General features: G+C 42.7%; 1 protein-coding gene across 4 annotated transcripts in view; it reads right to left on the bottom strand.

Annotated features, from left to right (window-relative positions):
• Nucleotides 1-6714: 6714 nt before the first annotated feature.
• The window catches only part of LEF1 (lymphoid enhancer binding factor 1), a 54206-nt gene continuing 37554 nt past the window's right edge, over nt 6715-23366 (bottom strand). For 2 of the 4 annotated variants that reach the window (XM_085222300.1, XM_085222302.1), the window contains 3 exons: nt 20107-20155; nt 19415-19455; nt 6715-7882 (listed from right to left, as the gene is read on the bottom strand). In XM_085222300.1, coding sequence (XP_085078426.1) covers nt 19421-19455; nt 20107-20155 — 84 coding nt within the window. In that variant the 3' untranslated portion in view covers nt 6715-7882; nt 19415-19420. The remainder of the gene's footprint in view (nt 7883-19414; nt 19456-20106; nt 20156-23366) is intronic. The other 2 variants (XM_085222299.1, XM_085222301.1) reach the window with 1 other exon arrangement.

Here is a 23366-nt window from a genome sequence, read left to right as displayed (position 1 = left end):
CACTGGCAGCTTCAAGTCTGCATCTTCAGCTGCTTTCTTTACATTCACTTTGTTTGAGACCTGCTGTTTAGAATCCTACAAAGCTGCAAACATAAGCAGGTGTAAGATAGACTGCATTTATATTTCGTAGACCTTTTTAATTGTTGGTTTTCTCTAAAGAGCTTGTAAAAGATGAAATTTTCTGACAGGTATTTCTCTGATAACAACAGGACTAATGGGTTCCTTTAAGCTGATGCAGCTCTGTTTTCTTTGCAATTTAGGGTGAGATTCGTAAGCAGCACAGGTTGAACACACAAGTAACGTTCAGAGTGCCTAAAAAAAGTTGGTTTGAGGGAAGTGTGCAGATATAGTAGGCAACAGGGGAGTTGATGCTTCATAGAGAGAGAGCTGATTTGCATGAGACTGTGGATCCTGAAATCTAATCAGGTAAATTCTCTTTTAAAGATGAGAATATGAGATGGGTGCAAAGCAGTTGTTAATTGCACGAGTAGTTTTCCTGATACCATCATTTTTTTTAATTTTTTTTATTTTTAGCATTAATTGGAACTGAAGAGGAAGTGTTTCTTCTTCTTACAGACTTTGCTTTTATTTTTGGCTAAAGCTAAAAGCTATTGTTGATGCTAAACTGGCAAATCTATGAACTGAAGCCAGTATTGTTACTTGGATCTAAATTTGTAAGGACGTTTGATTGTCTTAGAAGAAAAATTTGACTTAAGACCAGAGTAATACTCTACAAGATTATTTGCACAGGTTTAGAGCTGAAAAAATTGTTTTGCCTATCGATGTGTAGCATTTAAAGTAGCATGTTGGTGGAAGGGAAGAATAATGTTAAAAAATGATGAATATGTCAAATGATGACACTGTAGATACAACCTTCACCTGCAGGCTCAACACTTTCTGGCAAAGGTCAGAGCTTTCCTACAGTGGCAGCTAACATTACAAGGAGGAAACTTTCCAGTAAAGACTGTAGTTTTGAAAAATTGCTCTTATTGTGTTCTTTAGTGAATAAACTATTGTAACAATAGATAAGATTAGACATAGCTATGGCTGGTATCAGTTTGACTTAGAACTTTAAGTCATGCATAAACTGTGTGCACCAAGCTCAGTTTACAACTGATTTATATTGAAATTATGGATTTACTTTAAATTCACTAAAACTGAATTGTCATTCTAAACTAATCCAGAGCCCATAGGGTGTTGTCCTGCTAGAAGTATAGCAGTCAGTGCTAAGGCTTGCTTTCCCATGGAACTGCCTGGCTTATGACTAATATTTCGTGTAAGTTTTTGGCAGGGAAGAGAATGTTCTCTGTTTTCTGGAGGGAAGTTCTTCTGGAGAACCTGCCAGGTCTGCTGATGGTAGAGAGAGGGAGGGGTAACAAAACTTGAACTTTGACTCTCCACGCTTCCCTGGGTTCTTGGGAGAGTAATGCTACAACAGAAGACAGCTCAAGTGAAACACTTAAATCCATGGCCATAATATCACTCTCTTCTCTTACTATTCCAGGAGTTGTTACCATTGCCTCTAGAACTGAGGTAACTCCCAAATGAAAATGACGAAGCTAGCAAAGCAGCATTGGAGTGAGGTTATTTGAAGAATTCTTTTTGTGGGATGATGAATACAGTCCATGCTTATTTAATTGTGCAGTAACAGTTATAATTAATTCTGTAGGGCAGTTGTATGCACCTCACTTACAATGTTCTGTATTTTTTTCTTTCTGCAGTTTATATAGCTATATATTGTTGTAGAATCTGATCCTCAGAACATATCTGTAAGTTAAGGAATTAGCATCCCCAGAATGCATCTAGGGAATCCTTTTCTTAAACTGACTGGAGAAGAAAGTGGTATTTTTGCCCATTCTGTCTTCAAAAGGTATTTATTTCCAATCTGGGCTGGATGAAGATACAGAGTATGTGTTAGACTTGTGCTAGATTTGAAGTTCATCTTTTTATGCTCATAGCAAACACAACATCAGGTAATTGGAAAAGACAGACTGCTTCCTGATGTGAGAGAGGCCTTAACAGTGCTGTTCTCTCAGCAGAGAAGTTCCAGCTGCCTGTGAAGGCAGGGCAGGAGCAGGGGCCTCAACAAAAGGTGAGGAAGAAATGGGAGGACAGAAACCCTTGAGCAGGAGTGAAATGGAGTGGACCAGAGGAAAAACAGATGCTTGGATATTGAGAAATCTATTTGCCATTTTGTTTCCATAAGTAATTTCAGTAAATCCATCCTTTAAAAAATATATATGGAATATTAGCATAGGCAATATGAGACTGCTTAGTGGTTAACTGAGTGATGTGAGTTGTGCTAGTTCTGAGTCATGCTAATGCACTGGTCTCACAGAAATGGAAGTTTTTAGACCATGTGTCAAAATGTTTCTTACAAAATCTCTGCTTTCAGACTAACTACAAACACTGATTGTTAAAATTGTTGAGGGACCTTTGATTAAGATGTTCTAACAATGAATTCTATCAGGACAAGCACTACAAGGTTATGTAGAGTTTGAGCTAGCTGTTTTTTACAGGCTTGAAAAAAGCAGTGGCCATTCTGTGATTCCTCACGCATAGTTTACCTGCAAGTAAAATTGCTGCTTATGTAATTTAGGGTTGAGAGGGAAGAGAAGTTATTGCTGATCATTTGACTCATGACAGGGTAAAACATGTTGCAGGAGGAGAGAATGAGGAAACTTACATCAAGGTAGCAAAAGAAAAACTAGATTTTAAGAATCTTGTCCATCTCAGACTTTAAAACTTGGCCTAAGCCAAGCGGTGTAGCTCCTGCTATGTTCTGGTGTCTCCTGTTTTGTTATCTAGCACCTCACTTTCACAGGCAAGTTCTTAGAAGAATTAACTCATATGTTGCATGTTGCTTTGCCAGGATCTCAGTCCTTGTTTCTCTGGCTTGTTCTCTCAGTAGAAGACGCAGAGATGGTACTATGTCAGGCTAATGAATATACTGCAGGACTTTTTAGTCAGTTTACGTATATGTGGGAAGCTAGTCTGAAGAGTTGCCTCTCTTGTGTCTTGACCACCATCGAGCTGTGGAGAAATTATTTTTTCTTACTCTGCTAGTGATTTTGGTTGCTTTTGTCAGCACAGTGAGGAGGACAGACCAGCTCTCTGGGTGAGTCGCTCTTCTGGCATGTGATAGATGGAAACTTTACTCTTAGTTCTGTTGGTTCGTGTTGGTTTTCCATAGCTGTCAGGAATGAGCAAACCTGTTGCTCGTTTGTGTGTGTTGGGTTTCTAGGAGGTGGGATCCGTGAGTTTATCGTCATGTGTTTTATAGCACATCACTCACAGGGAGATAACCTTAGTGTCCCAGAGCAGGTAAGCAGTGGCTGTTATCTCTCCTAAGCAGATCCTGCTTCTACGACTCACTGAAGTTACGGTTGTCCTAGGAGTATGCCAACGAGAGAAGATGGCATCTAAAGCTCATGGACTCAAGGTATGACTGTTTACCTGGAAGGATGGAGAGCAGAATTTTAGCCCTTGCTTTGACCTGGCTGGAAGCTGGTGCTTAAAAGGTTCATTTCTGATATTGGTGGCAGACACATCTCTTTTCCTGGGGCTGTACTTACTTTCTAAAGATTTTTGTATCTATGAGGAGAAATGGGGGGTAAATTCATATGTTAACCCAAAGTTTCTCTTCCCAACCTGTCATGTGGAAAAATAAGTGTGTTCAGGCACTTCTGGCTTCATCTCAGAATGTCTGTGTAGAGCAGGCCATTTTTCTGTCAGAGCTGCTCTTCTTGTGGCTGGCATCTGCCTTGTTAGCCCAGTCATTTAGTCGCTCACTAGGAGCGATGTGTTCATAGCTGACAGGCTTCTGGCAGTTGGTGGAGCAGTTTCTTCCTCCATTGCGTCCTACTTCATGCTCAGTAGTTACACAAGAGGGGATGCTGTCTGACCCGGTGGCCCCCTTGTGAGCACAGGGAAAAAAACCAAACTGTAGTAATGTTACTGAGGGCTACTGACCTTTTCTTAGTCTCTGCAGTGTCCCTCATTTTCTGCCTGCCTTGCTCTAGTGTAATTAACTGCTCTGTAGATCAGAGCGGGAGGCCACCAGAAAACAGAGAATGGTTGCTTCAAAGCCTTATGCGCTGTAGTGGTTTCAGAGGAGGACGGATGATTGATACTCTGGATTCTGTTGTCATGCAGCACTGAGAAATGATCAGATCCTTAAGCTCCCACATTTGCTGCAAATTCAGCTGCCCACCAAGGTGTGACTTGTGCAGCTAACTTACTGCCTTTTCTATTTGTTAATCCTGCGAACTACAATAGCAGATAATTCCTCTAGAGCTGGAAAGTCCCTGTAAGTCTAATTGGTGAACCTCCATCTCGCTGGGTAAGGAACCAAAGTTAGCCTGGGGACATTGTTCTTTTATATAACAGAAAGGAAATGGCTCTTGTCCAGGTGATTTAGAAGCCTGAGGAGCCAGATCATCCGGTGGTGTTGGCCTGATTAGCCATTATCAGTTCTGGCTCAACTGCCTGGTTTTGTCTGTGCCCTTCTGTTTTGTTCAATGAGAGGAGAGGATGTGTGTTCCCTAGCTACCGGAGTATCTTCTGTGCTTATGAATGGGAATACCTGTGTGGAACTGCCTTTGGTGCCTGCCAGATGTGCAGTGCATGGGACAGAGTATAGGGGGAGTAGGTGGGTTTGTACCATGTGTGCAAAAGCATTAGGATAGTCAGCCATTAGATAGCAGCATTTAAATCCTTAAAGACCTTTTCTTTGAGAAATGGGAAGTAGTCATCTCCCTTAAGCACCCAACAGTGAATTTGTTAAATGTGAAATTCTACCTAAAATGCATGTTAGGAATTCTGGAGTTGGTTTTGAGTCACACCTCAGTGTGACAAGGGTTTAAACCTAGTGTGACTGCCCATGTAGCACCGTCATCATGGGGCTATTTGTACTAACTTGAGTGTCTCCATGGACAAGCTGGTGCAGCACAAGGAGGGCTCAGGTCAGCTGGCCACTGACTGAAGCCACGAAGGGTATTCCAGGACAGCGTGGTTAGCTTGTTCCAGGTGCTTTCATGCGAGCTTTGCATATTAGTTCACCTTTTCCACAGTTGCTATTATGTGAAAGGTCTTTGATCTGTGAATGAGTCCAACACATGGTGCTCGCTCATCCTATGTTAACAGCAGAGATGTTATTTTTAGTTCCTGAATTCTTTTCTCCTTCACTGACAGAGCTGAAGGACCTTTCAACCTCAAGACAGGCGACTGTTGACTATGTAGTGTATTTGGGACAGCTTGCTACTTACAGCTAACATTTCTGTTGGGAACATCTTATTTTATTTTATTGCAAAATGAGTAAGTGGCTTTTTAAGTAGCCCCCCAAAAATGAAGTCATTCCAATAACTAAATAAAGTAGTGGTGTTTTAAAGAGAACTGTTATCTTTGAAACATGCAATTTACAGAACTCGCTGCACTTATTCCTGATTTAGAACAATTCCAACACTAAAGTACTTGCTTTTTTTTTTCCTTAAACAAACAAGGAAAACTCAAAAAGTGAACAAACCCCAGACTGACATCCAAACAGGTTTCCAGAAACAGCTGGGATGAACAAGAATGCAAATAGAGCCGTCTCTCGTGAAACTGCAGTGTGTAGCTGCTGTTCTCCCAGTCTTTTCTCCTGCCACCTGAGAGCACTCTCAGTTCTTTAAAGTAATCACTAGTTGCTACAAATAAATATCACAGACACTAGCATGCTGGCCACACTGGTACAGCTGAGTTTGTGTGAGGTATGTGCTGGCTGAAAGGGAAGCTGTCATATAATATTCTCAAGCGTGACATTTTTTCTTCTTATGCAACGTAGTTTCAGAGTAACTATAATATATATATAACTATAAACAATCTAATGACAAAGCTTCCTTATAGGGTAAACACCTACGTGATATCTTGTAGCTCAAGCTTGACTTGGGCCAGTCCCACACCAAACAAGATTGAAGATAGCAGGCATGCTTATTTACCTTACAGTTCTTAATGTTGCTTTTGCAGTGGTGCTCACCAATGACTGGAATAGTTTACCTGTGGCTGCAGTGTTTTTTGATTCCCCACTTGAAGTCCTTTAGTAGAAGTCTGGCAGCCCTGTCTGGTTCTGAGAGCTGTGAAATGCCAATCCCTGGACCAAAGGGGAGAGGTATGAGACAAGTCACTAGTGGTATCTGATCTGAGGCAGCAAAAACTCAAATGTGTTTTAAGAGTGCAGATGGCTGCTTGCTGAGGCAGGGGTGTCTCTCATGGTTGCCATTAGCAGTAGCAGGCCATGCTGCGGCACTGTGCTCCTCTCCCTGATGGCTGGAAGACTTAGGCAGCTATAAGACATTCAAGTATAGGCTCCTACTCCTTACATGGACATAGATGGCATCCAGAAAGAAGGGAATCCACCATCAGCTTAAAACCATTTATGCATTCACTGAGATTTTTTAGTAGGAAAATTGGGATAGAGGGAGGCTGGTATTTCTAGTTGGGCCAATTCTAGCTGTGAAGCAGAAGGTAGCACTGGCTCTACCAATTCCTCCCTCCTGCTCTCTTTAGGAAGAAAAGTTCCATATAGACAAATAAAAACAGTGCATTTCCTACAAGGGGACACTGAGCCAAAAGCCTGCAGTCTTAGAAGTGACTGCACCTTTGTGGACTTGCATCTACTTTCTAGGGATTCATTTCTTTCAGGTGTGACTAGTTTCTTTCTTAAGCCAGACACTTGACTTTTGTTTTATTACAAAGCTTTTATTAAAAAAAACAAAAAACCAAACCAAAACAACAACAACAACAAAAAAAAACAAAAACAAAAACCCAAATGCTCAGCACATTAACTCAAACTGGAATGACAAAAAAAAAAATGGTTGACAGTATTTTTGGCTGAGGCTGTGCCTTACTATTTTAAAAAATGGGTACATCAATGCTCATTTCAGCAACTGGCTTAAAATCCCACTAACAGGCTAACAAAAACAGATACAAATACAGAACAATTGAAGTAATAATTCAAGTGCTGGGCTTTTTACAAGGAGAAGGGTGATGGGTGAGAAGGAGAACTCACTGCAGTCAGATTTGCTGGATGTATTGCTTATGTTTACAGAGGAGGTGATGCAAGACGGACATGGCTACTGACCAGCTGACTGTTGTTACATTTATTTAGTTTTATACGACACTGTATTATATAGACTGAGAGGCCACTATTTGTTACAAGCCACCTTTTTTCCATACAGGCTTTTCCTCTGGCAGGAAAAAAAAAAAAAAAAAGGAAAATAAACCCCTTTATTCAAAAAGTAGTTCAGATTTTTGACAGTTGTTTAAAAGCTCATACCTAGTAAAATATACACCAAGGAAATTACAAACTAAAAGTTAAAATACAAAAGCATTCAAGTTTCTTAAAAAAGCTAAAACCAAAATTGATCCTGTCGCACCATTAAATAAAAAGAAGTTTTGAGTGTGTCGTCCCGGTCCAGGCAAATTCCATTCCTCGATGTGCTGTATGGGGCAGCGGTGCTCTAAGTTACTCTGTTGGCTGAAGCAGGCAGAGACAGCCACGCTACTTTGTTTGCTGACTCAACATGGACACAGATGAGACGAGGGCTTAAGAGTGCAAGGCAGAGGTGGAGTGAAGACAAAAGCTGCTCTGCTGACCCAGGAGCTTATTTGCTCTATTTATATCAGGGCTGGACCTCGTGATAGTGAAGGATTTTGGCAGTGATTGTCTTTATGATTCAGTGTCTTTAGCAGTGACATCAGGGTGAATGACATCCTAGACAGACTCCTTAGGGGTGGTCTGTGTGGATGAAGGACACACCTAGGGTTTAACAAGCTTCCATCTCCAGCAGGGGTCCTGGTGTCGCCGCCTTTGCTTTGCAAGTTGAGAATGCATTTCTTTTCCCACCTACAGGGGAAGGAGGAAGAGAGAGAGAGAGAGAGAGAGAGAGAGAGAGAGAGAGATAAAGACTATATGAATTTTTTTTTTTTAAAAAAACCTCTTCAAAGAAGCTGTCCTGTGGTACATGTCCAGTGATGGATGACTGTTAAGGTACACAGTAGGACGTGCATTTGCAGTGTCCCACTTAAGTGCAGAGCATTGCTATTTGCAGTTGCTTGAAGTTTGCAAGATTATTCATGCAGGAAAGTACTTTGTATTGTAAGTAGATGTCCTCAACAACTAGAAAGCATTTTTTACAGCTGTTTAGACATTCAGCATATTACATAAGTAATTCCTTTTTGTAGTGGATTTAATTTATCTATCTACAACGTTTGACCCAGATACCTGCTACAGAATCAGACATCCTCAGCCTTTAGCACTTAGTACAGCAGTTAAGGTCAATTAAACCTCTAGTTCAGAGCTTCAAGCTTTGCTCTGTAGAAGTGAAGCAATACTGTCTTCTGGAAGCAGCTGGGCCAAGGAATGCGGTGGGAGAGACTTTCTGAACAGCGACCCTATGCTGAGGAGGATTCATTCTGCTCTCTGGCAATGCAGGGTACATATTCCAGCTGCATGCAGCCATCAGGCCTCTTACCCAGCAGTACAGTTCACTATGATTTGGGTCTCGTTCGTACACCCGATGAAAAGGCCAGTAGTGCAAGCCTGTAGCTATTGATACTTCCCTGTACAGAGGTACTGTTCTTCAGCATTAGGTCTCTTGGTTACATCAGCTGACTTATGCTGACTCAGCCGTCACCCTGCCCTTCTGAACCAGGCAAGTGCCTTGTAACAGGGCCTCCACCCAGGGACTGCCTGGTGAGTCGGGCGTTTTCCACAGATAGAATCCCATACTTTTGGGATTAGCAGTATCTCAAAAATCTGTGTGAGCCTCTAAGCCTCCAGGTACTGCCTGACTGCCAAACAAGCAAGTTAAGGAACAGCTTTAAGGAATGACCAAAATTAGCACAGGAATGCAATTCAGTGGAGAAGGCGAGATGCACAAACTGCTTAGAGAAGATGCACTGCTGACACCTCGAATCATGCAAGGCAAGACAAAACAAGTTGATGAAGAAATTGACTTGTTTAAGCCACAACTCAAACTTCTGTTACCAGAATTTGCCAACTGTGTGTACCCTGTCATACTAATTGTAATAGAATGACGGAGCATGTAGGAGCCACAAGCAGAAATAATCAGCGAATATTACAGCAGTACTATGTAAACAAGGGTGACTTGTAACTGAGTCCCACCGCCTGCCCCCATGCCCTGTGGCTTGAGTGTAGGCCATTGTAACACTTTTTCCCATACTGGTTTGAGTACTGCTACTGAATGAGGAGTTACTCAGGCTAATGTGCTCCAGGGTAGAAAACCTCCAAAACTCATTTTGGACCTTCTGAGTTTAGTGAGCACGAGATGAGAACCCGAAACCTTACTAAACAAGTTGTCTGCTTCATGGAAGCCACCTAGGTGACCACTATTTGAGGGAAGGGGAAAGCTGGAGGACACTGCATTTAGCTACAAGGATAGAAGGAACAAGCATGAGCTTTAGATTAAGCTGTACTGCACAGCTTTAATTTGAAGGAGGATGCTCTTCCTCCAAATACCACCATCCCTTGGTATGTAGCGAATGACTTTCACCTGCTGTCGGTAGCCACAAAAGGACATTTAAAGCTGCTGTGGCCTCTTGAAACAGCACAGCTGAAAGTCCACTGGAAAACCAGCGGTTTCAACAGAGGTGGTCTGCACTGACTAATTCAGTTCCTATTTCCTCATAAAACCAGCACAAGTCCCAACTAAAAAAAGCGTTCTGAGCTTCCTGCTTCTTTTTTTTTTTTAATTATTATTATTAAATAAATAAATAAGTAGCAGAGTGCTCCGTAACACATGTGGATCAAAGAGCTACGAAGGACTCTACCTTTCCAAGGAGCACGAAAGAGAGGCCAAGCAAATAGCAGAGGAACACTGGGGAGAGCACCCTGCAGCTTTATATTTATTTTGTGCCTTTTCATCCCAGATTTTCAAAGGTTTGGTCCAGGTTGCTCTTCCTGGGAAGGTTTTCCTCTCAGTCTTACATGAAAACATTCAGCTTCCTGTTGAGGAATGGCCTTGAGGCGCCAGGCCAGTAGTTCACAGCAGTCTGATACAAGCGCTGTGATTCAGAGCTACTCCCCATTAGCAGCCAGGAATGTCTACTTCACTGAAGGAAATGAAATGCTCTTCTGTTGAGATGGTTCCCTGCCTCCTCCCCCCTTCCCTTACCAGCAAGCTGTCTTTGAAGTCAGGAGGTTAAAATAACGGCCGCGGCCTTGCTCTGGCCCTCGGCTTTCTCCACCAGTGGCCGGCGCTTCTCTCTCATCCAAACACCGCATCAGCAGCTGCTGCCTCTTTTCCACAACCTCTCTCTATATCTAAGCAGCCTCCTTTCCAATAGGGAAGTTGCAGATAGTATTCTATCTGTGAGGGGTCAGGCACAGCGAAGCCCTAAATGTTTTTATTTCTAAGCAAATGCTGCAATACAGAAAATTACACAGTGGCTATCCTGAAAACAGCATCTAGAACCCAGCCTTTTCCCAGCTGCTCATTACAGCTACGTGCTGGAAATTGCTTCCACTGCTGATAAACCAAATAATACCTAAAAAATAGGAATGAGGACGGTGTTGCCTTACAGATAGAAAACAGGTCAAATCAGGATTCTTTTCAAGAAACCACAGGCATGAGCTGAGGAGACTGAAGACTTCCCACATCTAAGGCTTCACTGGGGGGCTGTAGCTGAAGTCTGGCCAAGCAAGGCATGCCCTAGCAAAGCCCAATCCACAAGCGAAGTCGGCGCAATCAAAGACTGCAATTACAGCTCCCTGGCTGCGGTTAGGCTTCAAAGAAAGTGCTGCAAGTCACATTTTACATATGTGAAGCCTTGAGCCTGAGCCACAATAGGAGGCAATGTCTGTGCCATTTGCACTGTACATCTGACTGCAGGAGGAAAGAAAAAACGGCCTCTTCGAGTAAGAAACAGAAATAATATTCAACAAAAATTCAATGTAACAAGAGGAGCCTTGCTACTGAAATGATACAGCTGCATTTCGGGAATCACTGCCATAAAAATAAAGTGTCCTAACAAGCCTGGGCTCAACAGCTGAGGGCAGAAGCACTAGAGGGGAGTCAGAATTCCTCCCCACGCTTGGGAACGATGTGGATTGAAGGCTGGGTCTGCAAGGGCCTCAAGTTCCCCTTGCTTCTTCCATGGTTTTTCACTCATCTCCATTTGGTGGAACAAGAGAGGGGGGATTATGCAGATTCATCCAAGTGATGCTAATCAGCAGATGTTATGAAAGAGCTTCTGGGCCTGGCTGGGGGAAAGCGCTGAGTGAAAGAGATATCTGGCCGTTCACAGAAGGCAAGAGAAAATAAAAGTTTTCAACCAGGCATTTTTTTTCTTCACCTTCCCTCAGCACAGTTTGTTCTCACGCAGTTGTAAAAAGACGCAAGACGACAGCAGTTACATGTACTAAAAAAAAAAAAAAAAAAAAAGCCAGTCTCCAAACCTGGGTTTTAATGCAGTACTTCAAACACCGTGGCAAGCTCAGGGATCCGACAACGGAAACTCATTTTCTTTTGAAGTCCCAAACGAACATGTTCGACTTGCTGCCAGCATGGATCCTGTACTCCCGAAACTTGAGTACGCAAAACGAAGCCGTGATTTATCTGAAAGGTTCCCTCTGTTTGTGAAGCCCCTTTGTATGCTCCTCACAGCAGAGCCGCACAGAGGTTCAGGCGCTGCCGTCTGCTCCTCTTCCTGCCCAGCTGGGCCATGGTTTGTGGGGTTAGCCTAAACCAGAGCCTTGAAATGTTCTGGGCAAACAAAAACAAACACTCCACAACCTTTGTTGTTTCTAAACAAAAAAACACCTCCCAGCAAAACCCCAGTTGTTTTAGTAATCCGATTTGCTGCAGGGTCCCGCAGGCTGTTGTAGCGCATGGCTGGAGACCTACGGGAGAGAGGAAAAAGCCCTCTGCAAGAGCTGGGTGCCAGCAAGCACCAGAGGCATTTTTTTAAGCTGCCTTTGTTGCCGAAGACATTAGAAAAAATTGTACTTTAAAATTGCAACAGATTCTGCCATGTTGAGGCTATGTCATTGGTAAGATTTTCTGTTCGGTTGTTAGTGGGGGGAAGGATTCTTCTCCCACTTGCTATTGTAGCTTCAGCCCATTGCTGGTAACTGTGAGCAGGAGTCCAGCTACAAAATGCCCACTTGTGTTTCAGATGCACTGAAGTAGCTCACACAGGAGCCGTAACAAGTCCCCCTTCAGTGGGTCTGAGAGCTCTTCTGAGCAGGCTGGTATGGCACCAGGGAAACCCAGGTGTTCTGCAGCTCCCGCTTTGTTCAGCTGAACTCAGCAATGCCAAAGCAGGTGTGGCTCTTATCAAAGGCCCCCTGTGTAGGCAGTGTGAAACTAGAAGCTCTATCACTGAGCTACAATCTCATGCTAGAAGGCTCACGACATGTTTTTCCTGTTGGGGGGCAGGTTCTGTGTAATAAAAAACAGATTACCTCTAGACAGCAATCTCCAGCAGCTTCTTAAAGAAGATATACAAAAAATGATCTGTAGATATACTAAAAGTGACCTGCAAGGGAGGAAAAAATAGGCTTGCGTCCTTCTGTATCTGTATAATAAATACTCAGAAGATTAAGACAAAGCACCTCTGCTGAAGGAATTAATGAACTCCTCACATCTAATTTTTCTCTAAAATAATGATAAAATTGTAAATGTTAAAGTGCCAAGAAAAGGGAAAGACATTTAGTCAGAACTTGGTGCCAGTGGTTTCTGTTCTGTTTTGGTTTGTTTGTTATTAGAAAAAACCTCCGCACCTTGTTTATTTGATAGACTGAGAGCAGGGAAGAGAGATCCATCTGTTCTAAGGGCACTGAAATTGTTACTGCAGTTTTAATCTGTGATAATTTTTTTTAAAAATAATGTATTTAAGGTTTCCTTTGTAGATCACCTTTTCTGCTGCCATTAAACATAGGTTACACTTTATACTGTACAGGAAAGATAGTCTCAATATTTAAATCTGCTATTGTACAGGTAGAATCATTTAAATAGTCTCTTTTATACAACCAAAGGTAAGAGATGTAAGCAGAACACCTTCTTGAGCGTTACTGACTTCTACAGTCACACCCCCATAGGGCAGCATTACCAGGGTAAGACAGCTGTGCACAGAGACCACCGCAGAACTCGAACACATCAAGTTCCCTTTGATGCAATTACGTCTTCTCAGCAAAAAATCTCTAGTGGTCCGAAAAAACACAAGCCTCCTGCCGTGCATCTCAAAAGGCATGCATACGGGTAGAAAACAACTAGTCAGCAAAACTCAGTCTCACCTAATAACAAGCAAATGCACGCACCTTAAAGCTAATTCATTATATACAGTTATTTTGGAAATAGCATTTTACCTCATGCAATTTCAGGTATCCCAGGGGTGAAGGAGAGATGGCTCCCAAAAGTCCAGAGTTTAATTCTGATGCAACTAAATGTTCATGATGAAATCCGCATCTGACATTTGCAAGGAGGAAGCAACCTCAAAAGTTATGTCACACTGCTCAGCTGAGCCTCCTTAGTTCCCTTAACCCACCAACCACGCATCAACAATGCATGCAACAAGAACACCCAGAGAGATGGTTCCTATTTCGCTCATCTGTACCTAACCCTGCCCACACACCAGTACCAATGACACCTCCGCACACATGCTTCCAACACCTACAAATGCTGGAACCTATGGTAGAAAGCTGCTGTCCTGAAAGGCTGGATTAAAATGTATTTTGTCTAACCGACTGGTTTATCTGTCCAGACAGCAGAGCTTCAGCTGGTCCCGCTGTGAGCTTCCAGCCCTGCACAGCTTTCTAATTTGCACACTTTCAACCTTTTTATATGGTACAGTCTTCCCAAGCGGGTAAGGGATCAGAGATTTTAAAGATAACTTTCATTAGAAGTCTTAAAGTGAAGGATTAAGGAACTGATGCTACTGAAGATTGGCTCTACTAGCAGTGACTTTTACGGTGTCAAATCAGCAAGTCTTTGGTTTAGGTTTGTTCTTGGTTTTTGGCCTTTGGGATGGGTGTTTTTGCACTCAAGAATATCAAAAGACCTCCTCAATTCAATCACGTTCTGAAAGTCAGGCTGACAGAAACATAACACTGCTAGCTTGCTAGACAAGCTTTGACAAAACTGTATGTGAATACATTTCTGTTGAGTTAGAGGATAGACTGCACTTAAAGAGAGTCTCAAGTGGCAAAGACTTTTGACAGTGTTGTAACAACACATCAATCACTAATTTTCAATTATTTCACGTAAGTACACCACAAAGGGAAAATACAATACAGAGATGAGCATTAGAATGCTCATTTGGAATTTGTTCTCATTTGGAATTAAACCACATTTCAAAATCTTACGGCTTTCTTTATGAAATACTTTGCTTCCACAGTTTTCTCATGACCTCGGAATCCTTAGGCCAGTGCTAAGTTTACTGAATCTACCAATTTACGCAGTTTTCAGCCTGAGAAGAATGGTGCCTCAGCAGTCTACTCCCTGTCCCCACCCTATCCCACAGGAAGGCTGTTAGAACAATACCATTCCTTCTTTCTAGCCCAAGCCTCCTACTGCTAACACCTTAGAAGAGAAATGATACTGTTGTTTAACTTCTTGTAAATGTGACTGAGTTCAAACTCCAAGAATCTCTGACTTCACAGCATCATCTGCAGCTCACACAGACAAAACAAACAGGCTCTGGGCATTCACCTGCTGAGTTACCCATCTCTGCTCTTTGCCAGTTTAAAACTGGAAACGCTGACTTTGTAGCTGACCTTGTTAAACGCTTTGGTTGCAAAAACTAATCTTTTTAAAGTACTTGCAATATTCTCTTGTCTTGTCAATCTAGTGTCTATGTTGACTGTCTGAAAACATTCTGCTCTTTTTTATTTAGGAAACCCATGCTTGGCCACTGCAGTGGCTTGCCCTTATCTCTCCCGTAGTTGCTGACTGCCACCAAAATTGCCTTCATATCCTCCCTCCCCACCCGTGCTTCACAGGCTGGAAAAGGGGAAACTACATATGCTCTGCCACATCTCTCCCAGCAGGTGTCAGTGCCCTTCTGTACCTGCCACACAAACAGAAGGCAGCTTTCCTTTGGGTGTTTTTCTTGATGTCACAGAGCCTGAAAGAACGGACTTTTCCCTCTTGCCCTGGATGGATCAGTGTTAGGTTGAAATCAGTTGCAGGAGGGGATATATATACAGCCCTCTGTGAGGGCTATACCCCTTGTCTTTAAAAATTTCTAAAAGGTTGAAAATAACTGTAGTTAGTAACTGTTTTGATAATATAAGTATTTAAATCCATCAATCATTCTTTGTTTTTCACTCTCCTCATTTTCCTTTTTATAAATTCCTCCAGTGATTACAGATATGTTATAGCCAGCGTGGCCCAAATGCCTCTTGTAACTTTTTCTGAAGCTGTGAGAAGCTTCGTGAAGCATTAGCCATCAAAGAGGCCATGTCTGCGCCAGTCACTCTAACTACTGTAAGATGTATATTGTAGTAGTCATACAGTCTGAAGGGGGAAGCAGCAAACTAATTGCTTTCAGTAGTAGTTAGTCACAGTTAATCCTGCTTGGGACATGGGAACGTCCTACTGTTGAGGTGCCCTTTTTGCTTTTCTCTCAGGTGGTGGAAGGTGACACATTTGGAGCACTTCTTTCCTGCCCTCTTGCCTATATTGAAGAATTCTATTTATAGGCAGAATAGGGAACAGGGAAACATGGATCATCACATGCGTATCTTAAAGCAAACCAGGACATATCCCTGCACCACCATCACCACAAACGCTGACTTCTGCACAGACCCTCCCATGCTGTGTCAAGTTTCCAAACAGTAAAGGGCTATGGATAGGAGCAGGAGTAATTTGAAATGAAAAAAACAGCCACCAGGAATTTCAAGAGCACTGGCCAAGCCATGTTATTAAACATGTGCCTCAGAAAACAAGGTACCACATCCCCTCTGCATCTCTTATCTAGGCCAGTGGCTAGAAGCTCATGGTCAACAACAACAGCCGTCATCAGATGGTTCTTTTCCACAGTATATGCTTGCTGTAGATTAGTCCACTTTATACTCTTTCACAACCTAACTCTGTTTTGCTTCTAAGTTGTAAGCGAAAGATAAACCAACCATAGACTTCTTCTTACAACACCATCCAAATTTTCTCCTGCACAGAATTTAGTCTTTAATTTCCATCTAGGAGATTTGAAATGGTACAGGTTATTCATTGTTTCAAGTTAAACATTCTTAATCTGATCCTTCTAAGTGCTTCTGATTCTAAATCAGCATTAGTCAAGTTTCCTTCTTTTTGAAAACTTCGCTAATCTAAGTGCTAATTGTCATTGCATTTTGCAAGCCACATATATGCTCCTCACAGGTTTTCAAATGCCTATTACACTTCTCTATCACTCTTTCTAGCCCTTGAAGATATGCCAAAACACAATGTTAAATAATGTAGCTTGTGAGGACTTCCCAATTGCATCCTGCCACATGTCAAACGATGTTGTTTTTTTGCAATTACCCTACATTGCAAGTCAGTAAAAGTTAACTATTTATTAGGGGGATTTTTGTTAGCACACTTCAACTTCCTCAATGATTTATAAATAGCCATGAGATGCTAAAGTATCAGTTTTTCTTCTCAAAGGTCAAAGCAGGGAATCAGAAATCATCACTTCTGACATAGAACTGCTCCCATTTACAAGCTGCGTTTAAAACAAAAAGCACCCCACCTTTCTGAAAGGTACTCAACAGGCAGTTTTTACACTGTCTTAGCTCTATTCATTTTCCTTTCTTCCTGGCCTCTCCCAAACTCATTTTTACCGTTGTTGGTCTTGTGCTACTCTCAGTTGACTTCAGAAGGAGATAAGAAGCGATACTTCTTCAATAAATGCAAGTTATTTTGAGCACTATATACACTATTGTGTTGGGCCACGTGAACCAAAGACAAATGGGGACAGTTCTGCAGCTCTTCAAGAATGGCCATGTGCTTTGGAGTATCCCAGGGTAAGTTAGCAAGGGCTAGAGTACCAGGTCACAGCATTCCTAAAACTCTCAAATATTAAGGCATTTTTACAAATGCAGGCTGGAGAGCATAGTGGAGCTCAGTTAAATCCTAAGCAGTGAAGCCATAAAGAGCTTGCTGTTGTGTACAACTCTGAGAGGAGGAGCAACTTAATGCTACCATCTTGATTTCACTGCTCAAATGATAAGCAAGCCAAAAAACTGGTTGGAGGTCTGTCTTAAAAATCACTTTTGTCCTGTAGCGTTCATGGACTGGAAAAAAAAAAAAAAACCAACCAACCTAACCTTTCACAGTCTCTTAAATCATTTCTGTTTGCATGTCTCTTCCGTTACTTCCCTCTGAACATCCCACCACACAACCCTCCCGCCATTTCATCCTTCTCACGTCACCATAATTACAGCTCTGGCTCGTCTCCTTTGTGCCGCATCTCAAGATTCTTTCTTTGGTCTTGCCACCTACTCATTTCTGATTCTTCTCAGATAACAGAATGCTTGTCTCCTTCCCAGACCTCCCACCTCCTTCCCCCTCTTCCTTGCGCCAGCCATACGAGTAAGGAAGCCCATGTTTTCCTGTCTCCAGGAGCTCTTTGTGCTCACTGAAAGGCATTCCCAAACTTATCATCTCCATCCAGTAAAGACTAGAACAGCTCTGCTGTGGGCCTGGTAAAATATTACGCTTGTGGGCAAAACATTCCTTGGATTAGGCTTGCAAAGGGCAATAGTCTTAACCTTCAGAAGTTTACTTTGAAGTCTGGCTGATTCAGGTTCCCTAATTCATTCTGTGCTTTTCCTTCCAGCTAGAGCACATCTGTATGTCTCAGTGGAGGGCATTCACTCAGCATGCAATGTTTGTGAGGCCACTGATGCACGCAAATATGGAGCCCACAGCACCTTCCTAGTCAGTGGGCGAGATGCCTGCCATTCTCACACTTCATTGTGTACATTGTGTGAGGACACAGACACGGAAATCACAACAATTTCCACACTACTACAGAGCTCAACGGAAGGGAGGAAGGGGAGTGGAAGTTAAAGAAAAGAAAGCCCAACATACTCAGAACATTCCTCATCTTCCATTTCTACTAATGTTCTACTATGGAAAATGCAAACAAAGAGACTCCAGTAAGAGCAGTTCAGTGTAGGCAAAGCAGCCATCCTTAATTGTAATGCGTCCAAGAAACCAAACATTTCCCAGATTTTACACTAAACTTAATGGTATTCTACTTAGTTTCTGTGCATTAATTCAGATATGCCAACACAAAAATGCCCAAACACAATGTTAAAATGATGTAGCTTGCCCATCATACATGTGATGTTCATTGGTATTGCATTAACATTGAAGGGAAAAAATACTCAAAACAAACATGGTCCACGGCACCTAATCTGAAGTACCAATCGTAAACTCAAGGCTGAAGCACAGAAGAGACCTGAGCCATGCTGCCTGGCTGCTGGGTGCCGTTTTGCACAGAGCAAAGCCAGTGTGGCTTCCCCTGGCTGGAAGTCAGAGCGGAGGGGAGAGGGGATCATGTGGTCAAACAAGTCAGAAGAGAGGAGAGAAAGAACCCTAATGCATACAGATGTGTAGAGAGTGTTACTTTTTGCACGGCTCCTGGAACTCTCAGGAATCTCCCAAGAGCAGTGTGGGTTAATTAGACTGTGTGGAAGTCACTATTATTTTAAATGAACTCCACTCCTACTAGAAAACATATCTCACTGGCAGGAGGACAAAAACCAGCCTTCCAACACAAACACTGACAAATGAGAATCTCTGTGGCACAGTGGGCTCTCACAGCCCGGCTTGGCGGTGTTACTGCCTATGTGTAACAACGACTCCCTTCACCCTCCTCGAAGATGATGTAAAGAGAGAAAACACACACCGGAACTACAACAAAAGGAACCCCACTCTGCCAAAGTATTGCTGTACGATCAAGGGAGACATTTTTGATACAACTGAAACACAGTCCCATGTTCTTAGCAGATATGTTGTTAGTATACAGGTGAAAAAATTACAAAAAGGGTGTGCCCAGCCAGCCAGTGTCAGCACAGAAAACACGCTCCAAAGCCAGCTTCTAACCCACGTGTTGGGAACTGCAGCATTTTGCTGGCTGGGATGGTTTGCACTGCTTAATAAACCCAACCCTGTGCTTCACAGGCAGACTTCAGCAAGTCAGTGAGGTACGGTCAATTTGGAAATACTGAGGTTAAGAAGTGAAATGGTGAACACCTAATAATAATCTATTGATAGCCGGTATAAAAACCATCAGAAGTTGAAGTAACATTAGCTTTGGGATATAATACTTCTGCCATTTTTGCTAAATCCATATTATTGCAGAAAATTGATAAGAAAGCTCATTTTACAAATCAGTTTTATCAGGAAAGCTTTAGAGATGTTCTTACCATGCTTCAGATGTAGGCAGCTGTCATTCTGGGGCCTGTACCTGTAGAAGATTGTTTTCCTTTAACAAATTTCTGTTACAGAGCTTTTGCACATTCCAAATAAGTTTGTTTGCTACAGCATAACTTTTTTTTTTTGGGGGGGTGTGTGTTCTCATTTTTTCATTTTTCTTTTCATGGTTCTTATACCAGCCATTTTTGTTGGGGGAAACAGAGTTTCTCTTGCTGTATTTTAAAGGCAAAGAAGAGACCTCACTGATGCTTTTAGCCAGCCTACCAGGCAGCTGTTAGTGTACACAGAAACGTAAAATATGGTTGATAAAAACTAAAGTAGCTACAAAAAGATCAGTGTGAACTTTTCAGCGTCCAGTAATCCCATGCGACATTTGAGAGGTTGAGTCTAAGGATGATGCAACACTGACTGGGGAGAAAAGCAAAGGTAAAGTAGAGCAGGACAGCGATTGCAGCAACGAGTAACTTCAGACACAGATGTTGATGTAGTCAGGAAAGGCGTAAAGGAAAGGAAACACGTACTGTGTGCATTTTTACAAGCTCGCATTCAAGGTGAAGTATCTTTTAAAACATTGGTCAGAAGCAAGTGTTAGAGAGAAGCATGTAAAAATTAAATAGCGTGAGCCCTGGTTTTCTGAAATACAGCTGATGTGAGTACTAAGTAGGAGCTGGACATGGCCTACCTGATGCTGATTCCTGCAACTTTTCTCTCTTCCTCTTCTTTTTCTTCCCCTGCAAAACAGGTGATGTTACCACACCGTTACATACAAGCATCGTATTTTTGCCCTCCTTGCCTCACACCACAGAAAGAAAAGCCATCTGGACACTGAGAAAGCGGTTAGGAAAAAAACACAGTTGTTTTGGGGGTAGGTAAACCCTTGACTGTTTCAGTGGTAACAAGGGAGTTGCTCCCAGTATCTAAGGAGAAATATGCACATGAGCAATACACATTTTTGTATCCAAATGGAATTACAATTTCTGGCAGCTCTTCAACTAACACTGGCAGCCGCAAGCATCCAAAAGACTTCTCATGCTTAATAAACTGATGACACATATGCTGATATCCTAATTTATGAGTCTTACAAGAATTCTTCACACATGCAGATACTTACGCTGTCATACATGGCAACAGCAGAGAGGGTGCTGAAAATACCTAGGACAACCACAACTTGTCCCCAGGGTGCAAACCAGCCAACTACAACCGTTCCGATAATGCCTGTAACTTAACAAAAGCCAGGTCTTGTATGTCCATGCCTGCAGTGAGGAGTGTCCCACACAAATAACAGGCTGGTGTGCAGTGAGAGCCCTCAGCGTGAGTGAGGGCAGGACAGCAATGGCCGCCAGGCAGCTGTCTGTCTTGGCCACCACGCTGGCACCAGTGTGTCAGCACAGCCATCGTGCCAACCCACACACAGAATCAGCCTTCCCTCACGCCCCCGGCTATCAAAAAGGCCAGAATGCCTGGGTCGCATGGGCTGTCAGAGAACAAAGGATCAGCTCAGACCCACAGTTTTAAACCTCAGTCATCCTGTATCGCCCTAATTGCCACCCTGACATTCTTCCATACAACTTCTCCTTATTGCCCTGTATTCGCAATCTTCTCAATCACAGCTTTTTATTGAGGGAAAAGAGAAGAGAAGGAAAAGGGAGAAGGGAAAAGGGGAAAAAAAAAAAGGCAGGAGAAATGGCAGGGGAAGAGGAAGAGAAAGGGGAAAAGGAAGGGGAGAAAGGGTTAGGGTAGGGAAAGGGAAAGGAAAAGAAGAACAAGGAGAAGGAGAAGAAAAAGGAAAAGGAAAAGGAAAAGGAAAAGGAGAAAGAGAGAAAAGAAAAAAGGAAAAAGGAAAAAGAAAAAAAAAAGAAAAGAGAAAAAAGGGAAGGGAAGGGAAGGGAAGGGAAGGGAAGGGAAGGGAAGGGAAGGGAAGGGAAGGGAAGGGAAGGGAAGGGAAGGGAAGGGAAGGGAAGGGAAGGGAAGGGAAGGGAAGGGAAGGGAAGGAAGGGAAGGGAAGGGAAGGGAAGGGAAGGGAAGGGAGAAGAAAAAAGGAAAAGAAAAGGAGGAAAAAAAGAAGGAAGAGAAAAAAAATGAAAAAAATGAAAAGAAATGAAAAGTAAAAAAGAAGGGAGAGAAAAAAAGAAAAGAATGGAAAAGAAAGAAAAAATGAAAAAAGTCACATCCACATGTATTTTAAGAAAGTGTTCAGGCTGCAGGAGAGGCTCTAGCAGATGAGCTCTGACAAACCTTGCTGCAGAGGCAGTGTGTGGGAGTGTAACTTGCTGTCCCCCCAGTGTCCTCCCCACCAGAGGAGCTCCTGAGGCTGGCAGCTGGACTGGGCAATGCCCTGTGAATGAGCTCCCAAAGACAGGACCACAACAAGGAATCACAAAGCAGATTTGTGGAGCTCAGGGAAATTCAAAGCAATGTGCTTTATCATGTAAGCACCCGGACAATGCTTTTTTACTGTACTGCATACTGAAATGACCTGAAAGCTGATTTGAGATCCATCTACGATAACAGAATTTAAAGGACAAAAGGAAAAGGCTGAGCTGAAAACTAATTGTCAGCATTCCCCAAAGAAGTAGTTTGTGATGCTTGGAGGGACTATGTTGGATGTCAGTAATAAAAAAAATTAAAAAGCACCCAGAAATTGACAACATAAGTCATCCCCAAGTCACTTTTTACTCTGAAAATACTGCAACAATCTCTCTACTAAATCAATACTGTCATTTTTGACTGCAAGTTGGCAAAAATGAAGGAAAAATATGATTCAAATAGGATTCAGTGATAAACTGTGGTCAACTCTGATCGCCTTCTCCCCCCTGCTGCAACATGTGCCGGCATTCCTGGAGAGGCAGAGAGGGTTGCGGGAGGAACGCTAGCAGGATTCTCTGCTGTAATATATAGGACTGGAGCACGTCAGAGCTGCACTGCTACACAGGATATAAGTAGGAAGCACATCAGAGAGAATTCTTGTGTGCCATCTTATACACTCAAAATGTCTGTCAGTGTGTGTAAGAAACAGCAGGTCTACTGCTCACGCTATATGTGCATGTGGTGTGTGCTGTGGCAAAATACACTGGATTCGTGAAGTTAGTATGCCTGAGCATAATAACAGGAAAGTCACTGTTCCCTAGGTAAATGCAAGCTACCAAAAAGTACCTTTCTGGCACCTTAGAGGCCAGCCACCACAGGGAAAGCTGAGGGCAAGTAAAGCATGAGCTAGCACCGCTGTGAAGTACTCTGATTTTCCAGCAGTAATTTCAAGATAATTGAAGTCCCCTTGTTGCAGAGACGTTTCAGCATGGCCCTGGCCCTGTTTGTTCCCAGGTGCATTTCAAAACAGATCTGTTGACATGGTCTGGTTACTTGAAATAAACCCCACCTGCATAAGGTCACGATAGCTCATGTGCTAGGAAAAAAGACTGTAAAACAGGCAGACACAGGCTGCCAGTGCTTACAGCAGCATCTGTGCTTACAGAACTGGGCATGGATGTGAGCAAGACCAAGGCTTTTGCTTCACAGATGATCACACAGCTTCTGTGTCAATACTTTCCACGCCAAAAATCTCCCTAAGAGACTCAGGCTTACAAAAACTTTGTTTAAGCTGAGCAGTCACTGTGCTGCACTGGAAATGTTAGGTACTTCTGCAGTCTCTGTTAATGCTGTATTCAGGTGCCTCAAAATCTTCAACATCCAGAAGACATCACTGAAACAGAAAATGCTATTGTCCACCCAATACAGATGGGAAACTAAGCCAGATACAGCGTGTATACTTCCTATCACAGTAAATGTCACAGTTGATAGGGGACAGAAAGGAGCCCAGATCTCAGGCTGGGGTCAGTCTCTCAGGACTGTGGCTTTCGAGCTATGTAACACACAACTCCCCTGACTGCTCACAGGGAGAACAATTGTGTAGTTGTGCAGCGTGAGCCATGCAGTGTGGCAGTA

Source organism: Meleagris gallopavo, chromosome 4 (assembly GCF_905368555.1).
Source record: "Meleagris gallopavo chromosome 4, MGAL_WU_HG_1.1, whole genome shotgun sequence".
NCBI lineage: Eukaryota > Metazoa > Chordata > Aves > Galliformes > Phasianidae > Meleagris > Meleagris gallopavo.
This window is presented reverse-complemented; position numbering and strand designations above follow the sequence as displayed.